The sequence below is a fragment of the Rattus rattus genome, chromosome 15, assembly GCF_011064425.1.
Source record: "Rattus rattus isolate New Zealand chromosome 15, Rrattus_CSIRO_v1, whole genome shotgun sequence".
Lineage (NCBI taxonomy): Eukaryota > Metazoa > Chordata > Mammalia > Rodentia > Muridae > Rattus > Rattus rattus.
This window is the reverse complement of record NC_046168.1, coordinates 67,412,543-67,433,061: the sequence shown is the minus strand read 5'-3', so window position 1 is coordinate 67,433,061 and position 20,519 is coordinate 67,412,543. Positions and strand designations below refer to the sequence as shown.

General features: G+C 39.3%; 1 protein-coding gene across 1 annotated transcript in view; it reads left to right on the top strand.

The window, feature by feature from the left end:
- Window positions 1-20,519, top strand: part of Wdr7 (WD repeat domain 7) — a 271,935-nt gene that overhangs the window by 148,788 nt on the left and 102,628 nt on the right. The window contains exon 21 of the mRNA XM_032885554.1: window positions 7,818-8,039. Coding sequence (XP_032741445.1) covers window positions 7,818-8,039 — 222 coding nt within the window. The remainder of the gene's footprint in view (window positions 1-7,817; window positions 8,040-20,519) is intronic.

Sequence of the window (20,519 nt, the reverse complement as noted above, 5' to 3'; positions counted from 1 at the left end):
TCTCAGTGTTCTGTCTTCTCTTGACTTGATATTCTTTTTATTTTTCTTTTTAAACATTTTCATAGTTCAGTAAAATGATAGGCATCTTTGATATGTGTATTAACAACATTAATATATACATATTTTATGACTTTTATATGGGAGTATGTTTAACAATATAAATAGAATTAAGAAAGGAGTCTATCAGGGACCTCTCTTTTTTAAGTCCCAAGTAGCCTGATGACTTGCTCTAGTCAAGAAGAATTTTGAGTAAGTCATTGTTTGAGCATATAACAGAAGTAGATCGCTACTAATCCATCTAGCATCATCCTGTCAACCCAAGCATTTCACTATATACATATGTAGGGTGAGACATTAATCTTTTCTGTTAGTGTTCATTTTATGAATGGCAGATTTCCCAATCTATAGCCATAATATTTCAAGGAATGCGCTGCTCTCGTGTCTCTCGGTGTTATGTTAAGATGGACTCAGATCATCTGGGAAAAGTTTTGAAGCCCAGCGGCTGCTATTTTCTGACATGCACAAGATTGGTTACTAATGTCCACATTTTAAATGGAGTTAACAATTAATAGGAAATCATGTTCTATATCTGTATATGCTTCCAGTTAATAGTATAGGTTTCTAATAAAGGAAATAATTTGTGGACAGAATGTCTGTGAAGAAAAAGTGCCAAATAACAACTGAAATTAGCAGTGTGTTGAAATGAGGATTCGTGAAACAATGTAATAAGTTAAATTAAAGCCATGTAATAATTTTATTAGCACTATTAGCACATAATTCTCCTCCTACATGCAGTTAAAAGCCAACAGAATCCCACACCTATAAAAAGATTAGAAATGAAAAGTCTGTGTAACTGTCTGTTAGATTCAGACTTTCCAGTTTTTCATAATTCCTGAATGCCCTCAGAAATCTGTGGTAAAATGAGGGCTGGCATTGTAGCAGCTCTCCTTCGGCCTAGACAGACAGAGTCCTTGTGTGATGACGGTGAGCAGACAGTGATTTGTCAGTGGCTCTTTAGACTTTGAGCATGGACTCTGTTCACATTGGTTTGCCTTTTTCTGTAAACCCAAGGGTTTATATTCCTGTTTATTTATTAACGTGGCTCTTTTAAAAAATTCCCAAGTTGCCTATGACTTCTCCATTTTTTACAGTTCTTTTCTCTATATTTAACCTCTCCTAAGTTTATTTTCTAATTTTTTAAATTTTACATTTCTTATTCAGTTCTCAGGGATTATGTATGTTATGTATGTTATTTATCACATTTTAATAACTTTCTGGATGCTGAGTTCTTCTCCATGTCTGTGGTTTGTGCTCTGGGTAGAATCTTCACTAGAAAAGTTGGCCCTGGGCTGAGCCATCACAGGTCACCCAGATCTGTGGCTGTTAACACCCAGGTATTGTGTTCTCCTGCCTTCGGTTTCCATCCCTCCTCCTCAGCAGGAGGCAGCAGAAGAGAAAATTCAGCCTGTGATCAGTGTTCAAAAGCAGAGGCAGCCAGAAACCCTGGAAACTCCAGCTTCCTCCACAAAACCCTTTTACCAGTGGAGACTTCAGTCGGGTATCATTGTTTCGTTATTAGGAAGGGTACTACAGTGATTTAAAAAAAAAAAAAAAAAAAGTGCTACAAGTGCTCCATATATAAACAGCTGCCCTGTAACACCTCATGTGGATTAAAGCTGTTGTCCCTTTTGGTCTCAATTTTACACCACTGATGTAATTTTTATGTGAATCCGATAAGTGCTTTGTCATTTTATGCATAAAAATGTTTCAGGTGTAACAGTTTATTTTACTGACTTGTAATGAGCAGGTATAAAAATCTCTGTAGGTGTCCTCTGGAAATTCATGTTTTAAAATGTCTTAAACCCAGCTTTCTGTGTAAGTCTCAACCTAGGAGTTGGGGATTTTTAGGGCAACAAACAAGTAGGAGACAAGATTATACAAATGACTTGCTGTTTTCAAATGTGTACAGTTTATGTAACTATCTCCCGGAAAGTTCTCTTTTTTCAAGAATAATTGTTACAATTTGTATAGCTATAGTTAAGATGTTTTTAAATTCCTTGGGTTGTTGTTTTCTGGGTTTTTTGTTTGTTTTTCTTTTTCTTCTTTGTTTTTAACATAGTGAGAGTGCAGTAAAGGTAAAGAAAATTAATTTGCTTTTTGATGCTTTTTGAAAAAAGTAGAGTAATACAGATCACAGAGAGCAATGTGATAGCACTGTGTGAAGAAAAAGAAATATTTACATGATTACTCGAAAAGCATGCAAGTCCCTGTCAGTAGCTAGGCTCTCTTTGGCACAGCCTGCTGGCATACACCACCATAGCAAGCTGCAAGGGTTCCAGGCTTTTAAGTATCAAAATAGCGTGGGACACCAATAACACTGTTTTACAAAGTAATTTTAATGTGGTCAGATAGTTTGAGTTGATCTGATTTGACAGGAAACGCCGTCATGCATTTTTTAAATGTACACACGTAATACACATTTTCGTAGAGACATTACTTCAAAATAGCTCAATCAGTGAGTGCCTGAGACACAGACCTTGCAGGACCTAGTGTGTTCCAGCAGGGGGCCCTCGTGCATCCATACAAAGTAATAGCAGGTTTGTTTGCTCTGGTGTTTGGAGTGTGGAGTGGTGCAGCACCGCAACAAAAGCAGAAGGCAGTTAGGTGTGGGGGCAGGACCCCTCCACCCCAGCAGGGTGCGGGAAATGTGCTGGCAGATAAGGCTTGGAGCAAAGCAACCTTACTGTTTCTATCACGATGGGAGGAGCTGGAAGGCGGCTCTCTGCACACATACCTACGTTAGCACACCCTGGACGTTTGGAAATAGATGCAGGTGCTCTGTGACAGTCGTCTAAACTAGTTGCTCTTCTTTCTGTTTTTCTTAAGAGGTTGAGAAGATGTAGAGCATGTCTAGAGTACATAGATTTCGTGCTACAATTTATTCGTACAAACGGAGTCACTCTAAGTTATGCTAGCAAATGAAAATAACATGTAATGCCCCCTCTTACTGAGTCACGGTTCACACAAGGAACTGAAGTCCAGCAGTTATAATGCAGGCTTCCTCAGATCCCCACAGGTCCCTGTGAGGCCAGGGTCAGCACTGGCAGCATGCAGTCTAAGTCCTTTCTCACCCTGGATTGGGACAGACCTAAGGTTCATCTCATTCACCCTCTATTTAACAACTTCATTTTTGAAATATTCAAGGAGAAAGTGGTAAACTATATAGCTGAAATTTAATCAGCAGACTATGATTGTACATTCCTTTAAAACTAGATTGTTTTAAAAGTGAGTTAATATTAAAAGACTTTTGTTCTTTTTTTTTTTTCTTTTTCTTTCTTTTTTTTGGAGCTGGGGACCGAACCCAGGGCCTTGTGCTTGCTAGGCAAGCGCTCTACCACTGAGCTAAATCCCCAACCCCAAGACTTTTGCTTCTTTTTAGTATTTTAAAATTTGTTTTTAGAAAGCTCTTTTAAGGCCTATTTGGAAGCTTTCTATTTTATATCTGGTGAAGTTTGACAGTCTTTTTTTTTTTTTTTTTTTTAATGACATTGTATTTTGTCTGTCTTACAGAATCCTAAGAATAACAAAGATATTTAGTTAATCTTTAGTTTAACATTTAGATGGCAGGAACTCCTCAGTTTCAATGTTTTGAAATGTAATTCTAAAATGTGGTCAGCACACGGTAAAAATCTCAAAAGAAATATATGTGTAGCTCACTCAGGTATCACATCTCGAAAGCCTCACTCAGAATGTGGCATATTTACATTTGGGGATATAATCACATACACTGAGTATCTACATATAGAGAGTTAATCAGCAGCATATCATGATGACCAAATGGCTTACCTTAGCAGTGAATTGTTAGTATTCTATTAGGTACTGGGTTCGTCAGTTAAGATCAGAGTCAGTCAAAATGAAGATGACTTTGATTAGTGTACATCTAAGAGACCATTTGACCAACTTTTGGAAATCTGATTTGAAAGCTTCTTGATAGAAGATTTCAATTTCACTCCCGTGTAACATTTTCAGTTCAACTTCGCCGGGGTGGTTTTTTTTTTTTTTTTTTTTTTCGTTTTTATGGTCAATGTTTGCTAATATTGTCACATGACATTTTAAATGTCTTCGGGCTTGAGAAGATAGAAATAGATCCATTGAAAATTTTAGAAGAATTTTTTTTCTAGTCAGAAAGTAGAAATCTGTTGCAGCTCTGGGAATTCATAGTCACAGAATCTTGTGTAGTGCTCTATGTGTCAAGACAGGCTGTTCTGATACCACACAGAAGTTATAAAAATTATTATTTTCTTTAACTGTTAAAGCCTAGTATTAGCACACACACACAAAGAGTTATTTCAAATAAAATAAGCGTGTGGGAACCAGGATCTAAAATACTTCCTAGCTTAATCCAAATTGCTTAAAACAGTTTCATCAGTGGTCATGTACATATCTCTAACACATTTTCTTTTCATAAAAGCATCTTTTGTTTTGATAAAATATAGGATATGTCTTGTTAAGTGCATATTATTTTTCCTTTATAGATGTCCCATCTTATTTTATACATGTGATTCTAAGATATTTTTAAGACTAAAGAAAAACATTTAATATCTATTTCTACTATTTGTATTTACCAAAGACAAATAGCTATTTTTGAATTTCCAAAATGAATTTTTAGTACATTTTAATTCATATCACATTTATAAAACGTTCATGTTATTATGAGTGTCACTTGGACTCTGTTGTACATGAAAAATTTCTGATAGAAATTGCTGTTCTATGACCAGTGTTAAAATAATGCACCAGCTTTAAAAATCCTAGTGGTATGTGTGTAAAGTCTGACATGTTTTACATAGTTACAATTTGAAGGGAATCTCAATTAATTTTAACCTCATTGTTCATTAATTTTAACTAGAATTTCCCAAGATAAAAGTCAAGTAAGAAAACATTATGATATTCAGTTCAAAGAATCGGTTTAAAAACAAAAAACAAAAACCGTTTTTTTATATCAAACCACAGAATTCCTAAAGTATTTTATCAGAGTAGTAAATTGGTGGTATCTACTTATCTACGGTTTTAATGCCTAATACAATAACAACCTTCTATCAATATATGGCTAATTGCAGATATAAAGTATCTACTGGTAGCTCATCTCTCATAAAACCGCCTTTAGCTTTAATTCAAGTCCATTGATTCCTATTCCAGTTAAAGCTGAAGAACTTAATATGTCTTTTAATCCTTTTATTGTAAGCTAGGATAAAATTAATTTTACCCCAGAACTGCACAAAGCCAATTAACATGATCTTTAGAGTTATTTAGTAAAGTGCTTCAAATTGTTACATTTATCTTGACCTCTCAGTTGCACCCTCCGACTGCTTTTTAAATGAAGTAATCAATATCTCACAGCCCTTTTAATAGCTTAAACTTCTCAAATATTTTACCTGTGCTCCAGTTAAGCTGTAAGCAAAGTGTTTATTCTTGTTCCTGTAAATCCGGAGTCAATTATGCTAAATCTAAAGACAGTTGTGTCCTTTTGAGAAACCCTATGAATTAAATGGTTGTTTTAATGAAATCAAACCCTCATGTTGTGTTAAGAGCAGCCCAGTCATCAGAAAGCATCATGCTCACACAGAATGTATTTTCTGTTTGCAACTTCAATGTAAGACATTTATGTCCCTCACCATCCAGTTCCTTCTATTTTCTGCACAGGCTAGTTGAAGGTATTAATTTTCTTACTGTGATAGGGTGATCAACCGTCCTGTCAAGAAAATGGATCTCTATGTCACCCTTCAGCATGATTAAATGGGGCCACGTCTCTGTGGGAAAAAAACCACCAGATTTCATGAAACTGTGGGAAGACTTACATTTAAAGAACTATTTTATTTTTAACATCTCCAGATCTCCCTTTTGATCGGCAGTTTCATTTATAGGAAAACATTGCAGCTAATTAACAGATTTTTTTTTTAACAGAAAATGTAGGCCAGACCAATAAAGGAAAGACATTTCCAAATCTGGGAAAGTAAAGGCAGGTTTGCCGTTATTTTTGGCACAGCACCAGGGATGCATCTGGCCCCTTACGCCGTCCGTCACTCAGCAAGCACTCAGTGTCTCTCTCAGTGGCTCTTCCTTTTCTATTCCCGTGTTCACAAAGAGCTAGCTCTTTACATTTGAGTGATTGTAAAAATTAAATACTGAATGTTAGCAGCACTGGAGTTAATAACTGTTTCGACAGTGTTATTATGAGCCCAAGCACATGCCAAACTTTAAATTACACCAAGCGATGTAATTAGTATTTCATATTTGCCACTTAGCAGAGGGCACCTGTTACAATCCTTACTATTAGTTTAGAAATAAAATGTATCAATGGCTGACAGAAAGTAGCGAATTAAACTAGTGTAAAATCTTAATTCCTTCCTCAGGAGTGGGAGTCAAGTCCAGATTGAGGTAATTAGACAGAAGGGACATAGAGAAAGAAGGTGGGGGCCAGGGTGAGGGTGGAACTCTTCGAATGCCCCTTGTTTAATTTCCTACTGGAAGCTGACCATGTGTGCTGCTGTGCCCCTCCCCCTCCAGCCTGGCGCTGCAGAGGCTGAGCGGCTGGGGTCAATGCCTTGCCTATTGATCAGTATCCCTGCAGTCCCTTGCTCCAGCAGCTGCTCCATCGGCTTCTTTCAGGGCCTGCTTCAGTACATTAGAATAGAAATCCATAACCAGAGCTGTGCTCATCCAAGCAGGGGAAGAAACTAAATTAAATGGTATAAAACAATCTTGGATCAGGAGTTTGTGCCAATTCATCTTGATCTAAGATGTCACACCGGGCTCTCTGTCTGAGCACCTGGGCTAGAGGCAGCCATAGTGAAAATAGATGGAGCTGCGATCATTCATTTGTCAGCTGAGGAGCAAGGCAGCAGTTAGCAATCCCTTCTGCAGAGGTCAGCTGACAGAACAATCAGTGCAACTGCAGAATAGAGCTTCCCTTTGAACTATTGTTGTGGAGCGTGCTCCTGCTGAGACGTGGGGGAGGGGAGCAGGAGGCATGCAGTGCCACCGAAGATGACTCCAGTCACAGTTGCTCTGTGTTCTAACTCCCTGTGCCTGTTAAGTCTGTGAGCAAGGCTGGGTCTCCGTGAACGCAGAGATCTAGGTATCCAAGTGTTAAACATGACTTTGTCTGGAACTAAGGTCCTTTTAAACAGAGGAAGTAACTATTGATGTTCCTTCTCTGGTGTCCTGAAGCTTTTACATTTCCTCCTTCTACTTTAATAATTGTTAATCTTTTTAATAAATATTTCTTTTGTCTTTACAAACAAAATTTCTGTTAAGTGGGAAAATGTATAATATAGATTGGAAAATTTTTTTTAGTATAAAATATTTTTAAACATCCAAGACCAGAGTTTTATAGGAGATGTAAGAAATGAGATGTGATTTTTTTTCATGGCCTTAGAAGTTACAAAGTCATGTTGTCACGTCAGGGGAGCGTCATGACAAAGACAGTCTACATGTGATCTGAAATGAGCACCTAAGATTGCACACGGTGTTCAGAGGGGGAAATAACGAAACTTTATAGGGAACTGGTGTGCTTTAAGGAATAAACCCATAAAGATCTGGAGCTTCCTGTACTCGACTTGAGAGCTATTAACAAGGCGTTTCCGTCTGCGTGAATCAGTGACATATTCTTGTTCCACCCTGGTGTCCCGGTACCATTTTCTGAAAATAACTATTCTTTCTGAAGTGCAGAATCGGAAATGTTAGAACGTTCTCCTAAACGCATAGACTTTTTCAAATGGTATTTTTTTCAATTTGAATTCCTATATTTTGGTTTTTAGGTTGCTTATCAAGTGTCCCACAAATGAAAAAGATGTCCACATCTTACGAAGAAAGAAGGAAGCAGGCCACTGCTATTGTTCTCCTGGGAGTGATAGGAGCAGAATTTGGAGCTGAAATTGAGCCACCAAAGCTGCTGACCAGACCTCGGAGCTCTAGTCAGATTCCGGAAGGATTTGGGTTGACAAGCGGAGGTTCCAACTACTCTCTGGCCAGACATACTTGTAAGTTCTCAGACTTCAACCTGGTTTTTAAGACATCATCATTGTCAACAGAATATCAGGATATTGACTGTATCCTGAGCTTTTAGCATATCTGTAACAGTAAGGGAAGTTAGGGAACAGTACCTCTCCTTAGGTCTGTTTCTCTTTAGTTAGAATTGCCCGAGTTTCATTTTAAGTTAAAACTCTGTTTTCAGCTCTTCTCCAAAGAATGCATTCCTGAAATTTGTGTTCCTGAATTTTTAAGATTCTTCTCCAAAATGTTTGAAAGTGTGTGTGCATATAGATGCACATGCACACGTGTACACACACACACACACACACACACACACACACACACACACACACACACACACGCATGCGCACACACACCTGTGCACACACATACTGCGGCACTCACTTCAAAAGGAATAGTTAAGATAGAGATTTTTTTTGTAGGCAAATTTGAGTGACCATGGCCCAGAGAACACAGAGCTAAGTTACCGTCGGTCCTCACATTCTCCTGTGGAAGTTGTTTCATGGAGTTTTATAGTAACAGAAAGAAGAAAGTCATAAAGTAATTTAAACATATATTGGTAGCCACATCAGCAGTGCAGTTTCAGTCTCAGAAGCTATCTGATGGTTTCTTAGCTCTTGAGTTGATGAAAGCTAGTGGTCTGCTAACTTAATAGATTCCAAAAGGGTTTTAATCTCCCCTTCACTGGTGTTAGTTCTGACATTGAGGTGGGCAAGGAATAGCTGTTTAGCGAGGTAAAGCTTGCCCAGAATAAGATACTTAAGCCTCTGGATCTACAACATCCGAACTTTTAGATGCCAGTGTGGTTCTAATCACCCAGTCAGTGTTTTCAGACACAGCGCTTTTTCTAGGCATTCTCACTCACAAAAGCAAGTTTCAATTAAAAACTTGTAAAATTATTTCTGCAAAACCCTGTCACTGGCATCAGATAGGATTTGTAAAGTTGGACCAGTGATGGAACATAGAAAATAGAACTAGCATGAATAGCCTCTGTAATTAAAAACAAAACCCACTAACAGTTTTAAAGAGGTCCAACTATTGTAGTTCCTCTTGTGACATGCAGTTCTGCTTGGGAACAGCGGATGAAGGTGTTTTGTCATGAGGTCTGTTGGTGCTGAAACTCCTTCAGGTAAGAGGAGTCTTCTTACCATGTGACAGAAGCATCTCTAGTGAGTTGGGACATCTTTTTATTTATTTTATTTTTTGAGACATGGTCTTACTATATAACCCTGGCTGGCCTGGAACTCACAAAGATCTGCCTGCTTCCTTCTTTGGAGCGCTGGGACTAAAAGTGTTTATCCACAGCCCCTGCTGAATGGAGACATCATTTAAGGGCAAGGTACAATCCTGCTGATTTCAGGAGATGAAATTCTTTAAAAAGATTTATTTTTTAAATGTCAATTTTTATTTTATTAAATTGTGTGTATGTGTCATGGGTAGGTTTAGTTGTTCTATGGAATAATTTATATTTCATTATTCAGGAATTGTAGAGTACTTCTAATGTTACTCTTTAACCCATAGCTTGTCTATGCAAAAGTCTGGAATTCATGAATGTACTTCCATATGTCTTATCTTAAATAGAATGAGTTGATTTGCAAACTAGAAAACTGTAACTAGAAAAAGAGGAAAGAAAAAAAGAGAAAAGGAAAAGTTATGGCAGAAGAGAAATAGAGAGTTCTTTTTCCAAAGAAGTTTTGGGGATTTAATAAGGAATTTTAAAGGATGCTTATATTAGTCAGGGTTCTTTAGAGGAAAAGAACTAACTGAAAGAAAGAAACTAAGAAAGAATATATAATGTATGTTAAAGTATATATTAAAGAGAGATGCGTTAGAGTGGCGTATAGGCTGTAGCCCTGCTATTCCAGTACTGGCCTTTCACTGGCGCTTGTAAGGGCTGCTCAGAGCGGTGCAGCGCTGCAGTCTACCACTCTGACCTGTAAACCAGGCCCTGGTCTCTCCTCAGTCAGCTGAGCTCTGCGGGTGCCGGAGAGAAGATTCTCTTCCAGAGCTCGCGTAGAAACCTTTGGACGACATGTCTGCAGCTGTTCATGAGTATCACTGAGTTCATTCTTTCCCTTTATCACTGCATCCTGCGATGCTTGGCGACCGTTTATTTGTTTGTTTGTTGTTTGTTTGTTCTCTGGACCTCATTCTTTGCAGAGATGCTGGACTCAAGCAGCCAGCATCACTAGTTTACTTATTTTTCCACAAATTGTTAAAAGTTTTATGTATAGAGTCACTGAAATCCTTGCTCTTCACAATAAGTACATCAGGATAATCAAATACATTTATCTTGGTAAGTTCTTTTAATAGGTAAGTTCTTTAAATAGTTAACACCATGAATTTTTAATGCTCTACATGAATCTAGGCGAGCCTTCAGTAACTGGATATATCAACAAAGTGGAGAGTCTATTCCAGATACTTTAAAAAAAATTCATCTTTATACTTCTGTTTCTTTAGTACCACCAATTGTATTAGCCAGGCTTCCCTAGAGCAGTGGTTCTCAATACCAGAGTCATGACCTTTTGGGGGTCCCATATCAGATATCATGCATTCAGATATTTACCTTATGATTCATAACAGTAGCAAAAATACACTTATAAAGTAGAACAAAATAATTTTATAGTTGGGCGGTCACCACAACATGAGGAACTGCATTAAAGGATCACAGCATTAGGAAGGCTGAGAACCACTGACCTAGAGGAACAGAAGTGACAGAATGAACATAAAACACATACACACACACACACACACACACACACACACACACAGAGTTTATTAGAGTGGCTTATGAGGCTGGTGTCTCAGCAGGTCTTCATTCTTTGCTTGAATTCTGAAGCAGTTAGGTTCTAGTCCTGTGGACATAATGCCTAGGCAGCAGCACAGACACATTTGCCAGTGAAAGTGAGGGCAAGTAGGCAAAAAACACAAGCTTCCTTCTTCCATGCCCTTTTATATGGGCTGCCTGCAGCAGGCGCGGCTCTGCTTTAAGGTGGGTCTTCTAAGGGGGCAAATGAGCCCCCACCCCCAAATTCCCTTATAGGTGTACCCAGCTACTCGGGTTTTAGTTGATTCTAAATGTAGTCAAGTTGACAGTCAAGATCAGCCGTTACAGTGTTAGTCCTGAAATCTCATCTTGCTGAAAAGCAGGGAGTGGACGTCCACGTGAAATGGTCTGAATGTGTGTTTCTGGCCTCAAGGGAGACAGACTGACGTTTGCTGTGTTAGGGTTTTTGTCCATCCTTCACCATCCCTTGGGTGGCAAATAAAAGGCACCGACATTTTAACAACCTAAAGGTCTTAGAACCCGGTATGCTCTGAGACTTTGGATATTGGACTGCATATGGAAAGAGATGAAGATTCTGTTTCTTTAGCATATTATAATTATGATGATTTCATTGTTAGAAAATGATTTTCAGAGATTTCTAGAAAGAAGTCTTATGTGAAATTATATTACTTTGCAGTACTGCCTCGGCCTGGTTCTAAAATGCTTTTCCTATTTTTCAAAATGAGATTTACATTATATTATTTTAATAGTCATGAAATATTTGTGCATGAATGTACACTTGTTTTCCTGTGAGTTCACATATATGTGGATCCCTGTACGTGTGTGAATACATACATATGGAAGCCAGAGGACATTGTTGGCTATAATTTTCAGGGTCCATCTGACTCTTTAGAACTCTCTTAGTCAAGGCTTCTACTGGCCTGAAACTCAACAGGTAAGGCTGGGCTGGGGCCAGCGACCCCCAGATAGCTGCTTCTCCGTACTCCTCAGAACTGGGCTCATAAGCACATATCTCCACGTCTGGGTTTTAAAATGCAGATTCTGGGGATTGAACCAGGTCCTTAGGCTTACAAAGCAAGCATTTTGCAAACTGATATGTCTTCCCAGCTCAGATATAAAATATTTTAAATGTAATCATGGATTTGCTCTTACCTTCCATCGCATAACCCTATATTTTATGGAGAGGTCTCCTGGTCTTTGGTGATGGACTTACCTACAATAACAAGTGACGTTTGAGACCTTCATTTTTCAAATAGGAATTTCTGTGTTAAATTTAAGTCTTGCTCTGCCATTTGGAAATATATGTCTAACTTTCAGTCAGTCATATGTAGTATTAATCGACCATAATGCCGTCTTCTCTTATATCTGTCACTGTTTTGTTCTATGGCAGGTAGAATGCATCATTACCATTGAGTAGTTACTCTATTTGCTCTCTTATTGAATGAATAATAATTATCATTTTGAGATAAGGCCATTAACATGCAATATTTGATGAACTTTAATTGCTAATTATATTAATTACTTTTTTGTTGCTGTATAAAAACCACTATGACCAATGCAACTTATTTTATTTTGGCTTAACGTTCCAGAGGCTTTGCGTAGGCAGGGATAGCGTGGTGGCGGAATGAGAAGTGAGAATCCCCATCTTGAACTTACCCCTGATGTACTGATTGAAATAACATGGAAGAAAAGCTGTAAAGCTAATTTTCAAAGCTCTGAAATTAATGAGAGGCCTAGATCAGGCTACACTGTTTCCGTGTGTCCTTGAGTCACTTAGTTCCTTTTTGGTTGCAGTGTGCTCTGTACATAAGTGAGGGGACCTGTTTTCACTTAATCGTCCCCTTTGGCCCAAAGAGTCTGCTTCCAGATACCAAACATCCCAGAAAGTTCACCTCCGTCTTCTACTCTCCTCTCTGGGAGGGTAGACTCCCTCTTCTTTTATACTAAATGAATCCAGTGGAGATGATGATGGCAATGATGACGACAACGATGATTATTCTTCCACTTCTTCCTCATCCTCCTCTTCTTTTCTGAAGTATTACTTCAGAGTATTATTTATGGTATCACCTTGTGGTTCTTCTGCTCCATTTTTTTTTGGTCTTTTCTGCTCATTTTGTAATTATAGAATTATGCTGGCACATCTGTAGTAAATCTGCTTTGACCTCTCATTGGATTCTTTACTTTAGGCAGGTGTTATAAGTCATTTCTCTAGGCGACAGCCTCAAAGGCTGATTTGTGTCTAGGACTGTTCTTGGGATCAATAGCTTCAAGGGAAAGGAAGAAGGAGAATTGGCCAGGGAAGATATTGAGCTGAGTTTCCATTGCAAAGAACGCGTTTGCTGATCTTAGGGAACCCTGCGACTCATTGACCCCTTACATTTGCCTCTCCTGGGCACAAGTCTCAACTCTAGTAACTTATGTCACTTTGTCATTGAATCAGAGGTGCCCTAGAAGAGGCTGTGACCCAGGATGCCTCTTTCCTAGAGCGGAAGCTTCAGGGAGACTCAGCTAAGACATGTGAACTGCTAACAGCCCCAGCTTTTGTGGGTGTCAGTCCTCAGTCTGAGGAGTAGGGACAACGTCCCCTGACTCTACTGCAGGGTATGATGGCCTTGCACGCACTGTTTCCCTTTTTATCAGTACAGAAACGATTAGAGGAAGGGACCTTTTCGTTCCAATCTGTCCATATTTCTTATTACACTTAAAGGTAAATATTTTTCCCACCGGACACAGTATAAAGTGCACTCATGGTGGGTTATGAGTGAATATTTTCTCTTTGCCAGGTGTTTGCAAATGTGCTATTTTAATCTATTATTCCTATCAGGTGCATGGATATAGGGCCAGCTCCTGAAGCAAAGGCAGTCTATCAAGGGCCCTTCCCTAAAGAAAACAGACTTTTCCTCCCTGTACAGCTATCAGTTTCCAATAACTCCTAAGCTGAGGATGGGACTTTGTGATCCACTCCCCAGCCCATGCTGGGGTTGCGCTGGTTTGATTTTATATAGGTCTTGAGAATGCAGCTGCCATGAGGTCACATGTGCAATGGCATGTTGTGTGCAGAACACACTGTCTCACAGCAGTTCTCTTTTCCTCCTCAGTCAGAGTCATTCTGACCCTTCTCTATTCCTGAACCTTCCAAGGAGGGGTGAGATACAGGTATAGGTATAGATATAGGTATAGATATAGGTATAGATACAGGTATAGGTATAGATATAGGTATAGATATAGATATAGGTATAGGTATAGGTACAGGTATAGGTATAGATATGGATATAGATATAGATCTCCCATTCAGTGTTGAGCACCGCACAGTCTTTACTCTCTGCATGTTGACCAGCCGTGTGTCTCTTTACTAACCAACCATCATCTACTGCAAGAAGAAAGTTCTCGTATGAAGGTTGATTTACACACTAATGTAAGCCAAACTTTTAGGAAACAGGTTAATACTAGATCCGTTTAACAACAACAGTAAAGAAAAATAGTAACCGGTTCTGTCTTGTGGTGTAGCCCTAAAATCCATCCAGAAACTAGATACTTAACATGGTGTCGTTATACCACTACTGCACCGATAGGCACATTTTGCCAGGCCAGTTGTTATAGTTCCTGGGACTCACCGGTGGGTACGACTGTGACTTTTCTTCCCCAGTAGCACGCCTAGCACCTTCCAGTACTGTAAAGCTAGGTAGTAGGAATGAAGCTTTCACATGAATGCCCACTTGATTTCCTTATATTTTGTGATTAAGGTACATGTTCTCAGTAATAGAATTGTATCATCAATTATGGGGGTTAATCTAGAAATGTGTCAATATCCTATTTGAGGTGGGTTGTAGGACACCATTGGCCAACAACTAGATGAGAATTAAGCCATGCCTAGCACTGAGCTTTTGATCGATAGCATCTAATGTCTGAGAAAGGAGTTACTCCTTCCCCCTTGCCGTAGGCTAGCTCAAAGTTAATCTTTTAACTCTAAAATGCCAAAATGGACTAGAAGACCTGGTTCAAACTGTAATAATATGTACTGTATCCTCCATTTCACAGTTGTAAGTAAGCAAAACTGAGCTGTGCTGGTAGAAAGCTGAAGGTGTTCGGTGAGCACCAGGCTGTCTGCAGATGTGAATATCTTGCCTCTCTCACTTAGGGATGAGTCGATGCTGACAGGAGGCAAAAGCACACAAACTCTGCATGCATCTCTGTAGTTTGAAAATGGCTTTCAACTTTGGTATGAAAATTTAGATTAAGAAAAGCATTTTTTTTCCTTTAGTCGATCATTACAAATATTGTAATGACAAGCTCTCCAACTGGCTATGGTATATGATCCCTAGACAGTGCATGGCCATAATGATGTGCATTTTTGCTTTTGTTGTAGGCAAAACCTTCTAGATTCCATTCCATTTTCAGAGGAATGTCATTAAAATAATAATGGATAAGGACTAGTGTAAAAGTTTGTCAGTTGGTTTTTATTATCTTGTATTATTTGAGATTATATTATAAATCCTCCTCCCCTTTCTTCTCTTAATCCCTACCACATCAGCACCCTGACTCTTTTTCAAATTCATGACCTTCTTTTTCATTAATTGTTGCTACATGTATGTGTGTATATATATATATATATATGCATTCAAATATATTCCTTAGTTTCATTCTTCAGTTGCCTATGGTTTGTTGTACAGGGTTGAGTCCTCCTGGGTTTTCTCTAGTCCGTTAGCATGTCTGTTGATGCTGACCTCGTTCAGCTCATGTTTGGGTAGTCCTGTTAGGAAGACTTAATGATTGTAGCTTCTGACATTTCTTGGAGACACAATCTTACCACACACTTCCTGTTCTATTACTTACAGTCTTTTCATCCCCTCTTCTACAGTGATCCCTGGGTCATAGGTTAAGGAGCCGTACCATAGATGTATACTTTGGGACTGTGTTCTCCAGTTCTGCATTTTGGCTGGTTATGGGTTTTCTGTAATGGTCTCTGACAGTTGCAAAGAGAATATATTGTTGTTTTAAGGGGTTATGACTGCACATATCTATGTTTATAAAGACAAATGCTTAGACTATAGTTAGGAATTATACTTGTTTAGTAAAGGGGCAGTTGTGTGACCTCTTCCAAGATCCCTCACATCAGCAGCCCCAGTTAGTTGGCTAGGTTTCCGGTACCAGGGATGGCTTCCCTCTTGCGGAGCTGGTCGTGTGTCCAGTGAGAAAGTTATCGGTTGCTATTAGGCTATTGTGCTACTACTGCGCCCTTAGTTGTCATGCCATGTGGTCTTTTCATGGTTCATAAATATCATAGCTGGGAAGGGCTGTTGGTTGCTTTCCACCTTTGGAATCTATAGTAGAGGTTTCTTTCTAATATGACAAACATTCGTCCCCAGGAAGGAGGATGAGGTCAGTTTCAGCTCAGGCCTGTGAAATGCAGTGTCTTCCGAAACAGAAGCCTGTCTTCATCTCTAGGGGGCAGCCAAGTGAAACAGCACCAGCCTGAAATGGAGTCTTGTGGAAACCTTGACCAACAACTCAAAAGAGAGATTCTTCTGTGTCCCTGGCGCTGGGTTTTGTTAGATAATCTTTGGCTCCAAAGGGAGGGAGATTGTCAGCCTAAATGGGAAGACTTCCTTTCAACTATTTATGGATATTTATAGACAGATTTGCCAGTACTATTTGGTCTGATTATGTAGAGAGCTATTAGTGTGAGTTCTTCTGACCATTTCACTCTAAGGTTGTCCTCTCTCCTGTGTTTATCTCCCTCTCCCCTTCTAATTAAAGCCCCCCTATGTTTCCCATTTTCTCTATCAAATCACTTGTACCCTGTCATTCTCTATTCTGTGCTCCCCTACACTAGTTTTTGTGTGTGGTAGTCTCAAGGTGGTCATTGTGTTGCTGATTTTTGGTGGTCTTATTAGTGTTCTCAGCGGTATTTCATGGTTTAGTAATTACGGCTTTGTTTCGATTTGAGAGAATCTTTTTTATGCTAATTTCCTCTCTTCAGCACAAAGATTGCTCCCTTTATTTATTTATTTATTCATTCATTCATTCATTCATTCATTCATTCAGTTTTGGCTTGTTGGTTAGACAATTTGCAGGCTGTTTATATCTATACATGGAAAGTCTTTCTTTGTCCTTTGTGGTGATTTGAATAAGAATGGCTCCCATAGGCTCATATATTTGAGTGCTTGTGGTCATCAGGAAGTAGAACTGTTTGAGATGATTAGAATGGTTAGGAGATGCTGTCTTACTGGTGTAAGCATGGCTGACTTTGAGATTATTAGAACGGTTAGAAGATGCTCTCTTACTGGTGTAAGCATGGCTGACTGAGATGATTAGAACGGTTAGGAGATGCTGTCTTACTGGTGTAAGCATGGCTGACTGTTTGAGATGATTAGAACGGTTAGGAGATGCTCTCTTACTGGTGTAAACATGGCTGTGGTGGTTTGAATATGCTTGTCCCATGGAAACTGGCAGTATTAGGAGGTGTTGTGGCCTTGTTGGAGGACGTGTGTTGCTGTGTAGGTGGGATTTGAAGGCTGCTGGTGCTCGAGCTGCACTCAGTACGGAAGAGACAGTCTCTTCCTGGCTGCCCTCAGATCGGCATGTAGAACTCTCAGTTCCTTCTCCAGCATCCTGTCTCCCTGGACTCTGCCATGCTCACTGCTATGATGATAATGGCTGAATCTCTGACACTGTAAGCCAGCACTGGTTAAATGTTGTCCTCAGTGAAACCCTTACTAAGACAATGGCCTTGTTGGAGGAAATATGTCACTGGGGATGGACTTCGAGGTGTCAAAAGCCCATATCAGGTTTGATGCTCCCTTAGGCCCTCTTCCCACCCATGAATCAGGATATAGCTCTCAGCTATTCCTGCTTTAGTACTAGCCTGCATGCTGCCCTGCTCCCTTACATGATGACAGTGCACCAAACCTCTGAAACTGTAAGCTGGCCCCTAATTTAAGTGCTTTATTTCATAATGTTTCTTGCTTATGCTATCTCTTTAGAGCAATAGAACAGTGATTAAAACACTGTTGAGAGTAGTGGATAGTTTTGTAGGAATATTCATCTAGGTTGGCCATCATGGTCTTTCAGGATTTGAATGCATTGCTCCCAAATCCTTTGACTTTCAGAGTTTCATTAGAGAAGTCCTCTGTTATTCTGATGGGTTCCCTTTATATGTAACATGTGGTTTGAGGGTTATTGCTTTTGTTGTTCATACCTGGTGTTTTAATTATGATACGTTGTGAAGATTTTCACTTCTCATCTTGTCTGTTTGGTGTTCTATGTGACATTTTATCTGTATGGCTGTGTCTTTCCTTGGGTTGTGGAAGCATCCTTTTACAATCTTATGGAAGATCTTGTCTATGCTGTTGATTTGGGTTTTCTGTTTTTCTATGCATGATTGGAAGGTTTGGTCTTTTCATGGTATCCTTCATTTTCTGTACTGTACTTTAGTAATTTTTTTTTACTTTTTTTATATTCTTTATTTATTTTATCTAGATCATGTACTTTAACTTCTAGACCTGATATTTATCTTCCGCCCTTGTAGGGTGTTTCTTTGCATTTTTCGTTGAATTGTTAGCCTTTGTAATTCCCTCTTCATTTCATCTTGAGTCCTTTCCAGTGTTTCTGGCTCTGTACTGGGTGTTGTCTTCAAGTTGTGGGTCCCCCCGGTCATTCCCTTTGGCTTTGTGTTCATTTTTTTGGGCATCACTCAGCTGTTTATTTTCATTAAATGTCTGTCCCTTTTGTTGAGCTTTTCCTTTGAGTTTTCTTTAAATGTCTTGAATTCTTTGATGAAGTTTATGATTGTTCTGTGTCCTGGAGTTCATCTAGGCAATCTTCATTGGCTGGCATTTCTACAGGGCTGGTGTTTTGGAGGGGAGACACTTGAGTGATATTTCATAGGGTTTGCATTTTTGTGATAGGAGTTGGATGTGTGTAATATTGTTGTTCTTGTTGTTGTTAGTTCTGTGTCTGACATAAACAAAGCAGGTTGAGGCAGACGGAAGAATATGCTGGAAGGTGGGCCTAGAATGGACAAATGACTTAGATGGAATGAAGTTAGGCGGACACAGAGCTTGGTCTGATATGCAAAATATGCACCCTGATTCAAGTTTGGGGTATCAGGGTAGATCTGGCCAGGTGGTGAGGTTGGATGTGGTGGGGAGACAGGCAGCTGTGAGCAGGCAGGGGCGGTCCTTGTGGGAGCCCAGAGATTGCTTGTGAAGCAGGCAGAGTTGGCCACAATAGGCTGCTGCACTGGATGTGGCGTGAGCTGGAACTGTTGAATGGGAGAGGGTTTGTAGAGGGGAAAGTCATGCAGACTTACTTACCTAGACCCTGGAGAAGGATATGCAAGATCTGTCTTGGTGTAGAGGTTAAAATAATTGTTTTTCAACAAGGGATAGAGCCATATTCTTGGTGAACTAGAGTACAACTAAATGAGAGCATCAGTGAGATGCTACCAAAGGAATGTTTTAATTTTATGAGTCTGCATCCAGAGTTTTATATTGTTGCGGTGCTGTATATGTTTAATTGTGTTTTGCTTATAGTATCCTTTGTGAAAGTAACCCTCCAGATACTTCCCTTGCTTTCTAATCCTGAGAGTATATTAAATGAATATATTAATATAGATTGAGATTGATTTTATAATGAATCTCTTTCCTAAATTTTATTACATATTTAAATGAGAAAAAAAGCTTAGCCCGAACTCACATAAATCCCTTTCTTGTGTGTGTGTTGGTTGGGGGTCGGAGCCTGGGGATTCCACAAGCATCCTAGCACTGCTCCGCATGCAGCCCTTAATCTCAGTACTTACCCGCAAGAGTAGGACAACACCATTGAATTAGTTATGAGAGAAATAAAGATAGACAAAGAAAAGAAAAACTAGTGATATTTGTAAGTTACAAAATGAACAATAGCAATAGACACACAACACACACACACACACATACACACACACACACACACACACACACACACACTCACGTATGCACGCACGCGTACACAGCACAGATGGCAGTTCCTAAGGATATACCATGTTCAAAGCGTGGTATTCTCACTGTTCAGTCATTAATTTATGTTACTGAGCTACTGCTGTGGCCACAGAGGTCTCATACTTATCTTTTCCCTTTCACGCCGGGCATTAATGCTCTCCAAAGTCTGTTCTTTCTGTTCCTTAATGCACTGCATGTTTCCTACCAGCCCTTCTCGTCTGCTAACTTACCTTGACCACCTCCCTTCCTCCCGGCGCTACTTTTGGATGTCACTAATTGCCATGAGATCTCCTGAATGTAGGTGTTGAGCTCCAGTCTGTACTGGTCTCATGTCACAACTAGGGTATTTTAACAGTGCGGTGTTGGAGCCTCCTGTCGAGCTCCTGGTCACAGTCAAGAGGGAGACTCTGGTGTCTGTTATTTTCCTTTTGGTGTTTTTAATAAAGGTTCTCATCATGTAAGCCAAAGTAGCGTCAGACTTCTATATATAGTCTACTTGTGTCGAGCTTCTGAGTCTGGGGATACAGGAGTGTACCACACATCTGGCCATCTTTGACAGTTTTAAATTTCCCACAGATAATTTTGATGTATACCCAGAGTAGAAAACTCAATAGAATATGGAATCTTTTATAGTTATTTTAAATTGAGTATTTTATGGTAGTTCTTCTGATCATTAAATTATCTTAATGCACAGATTATAC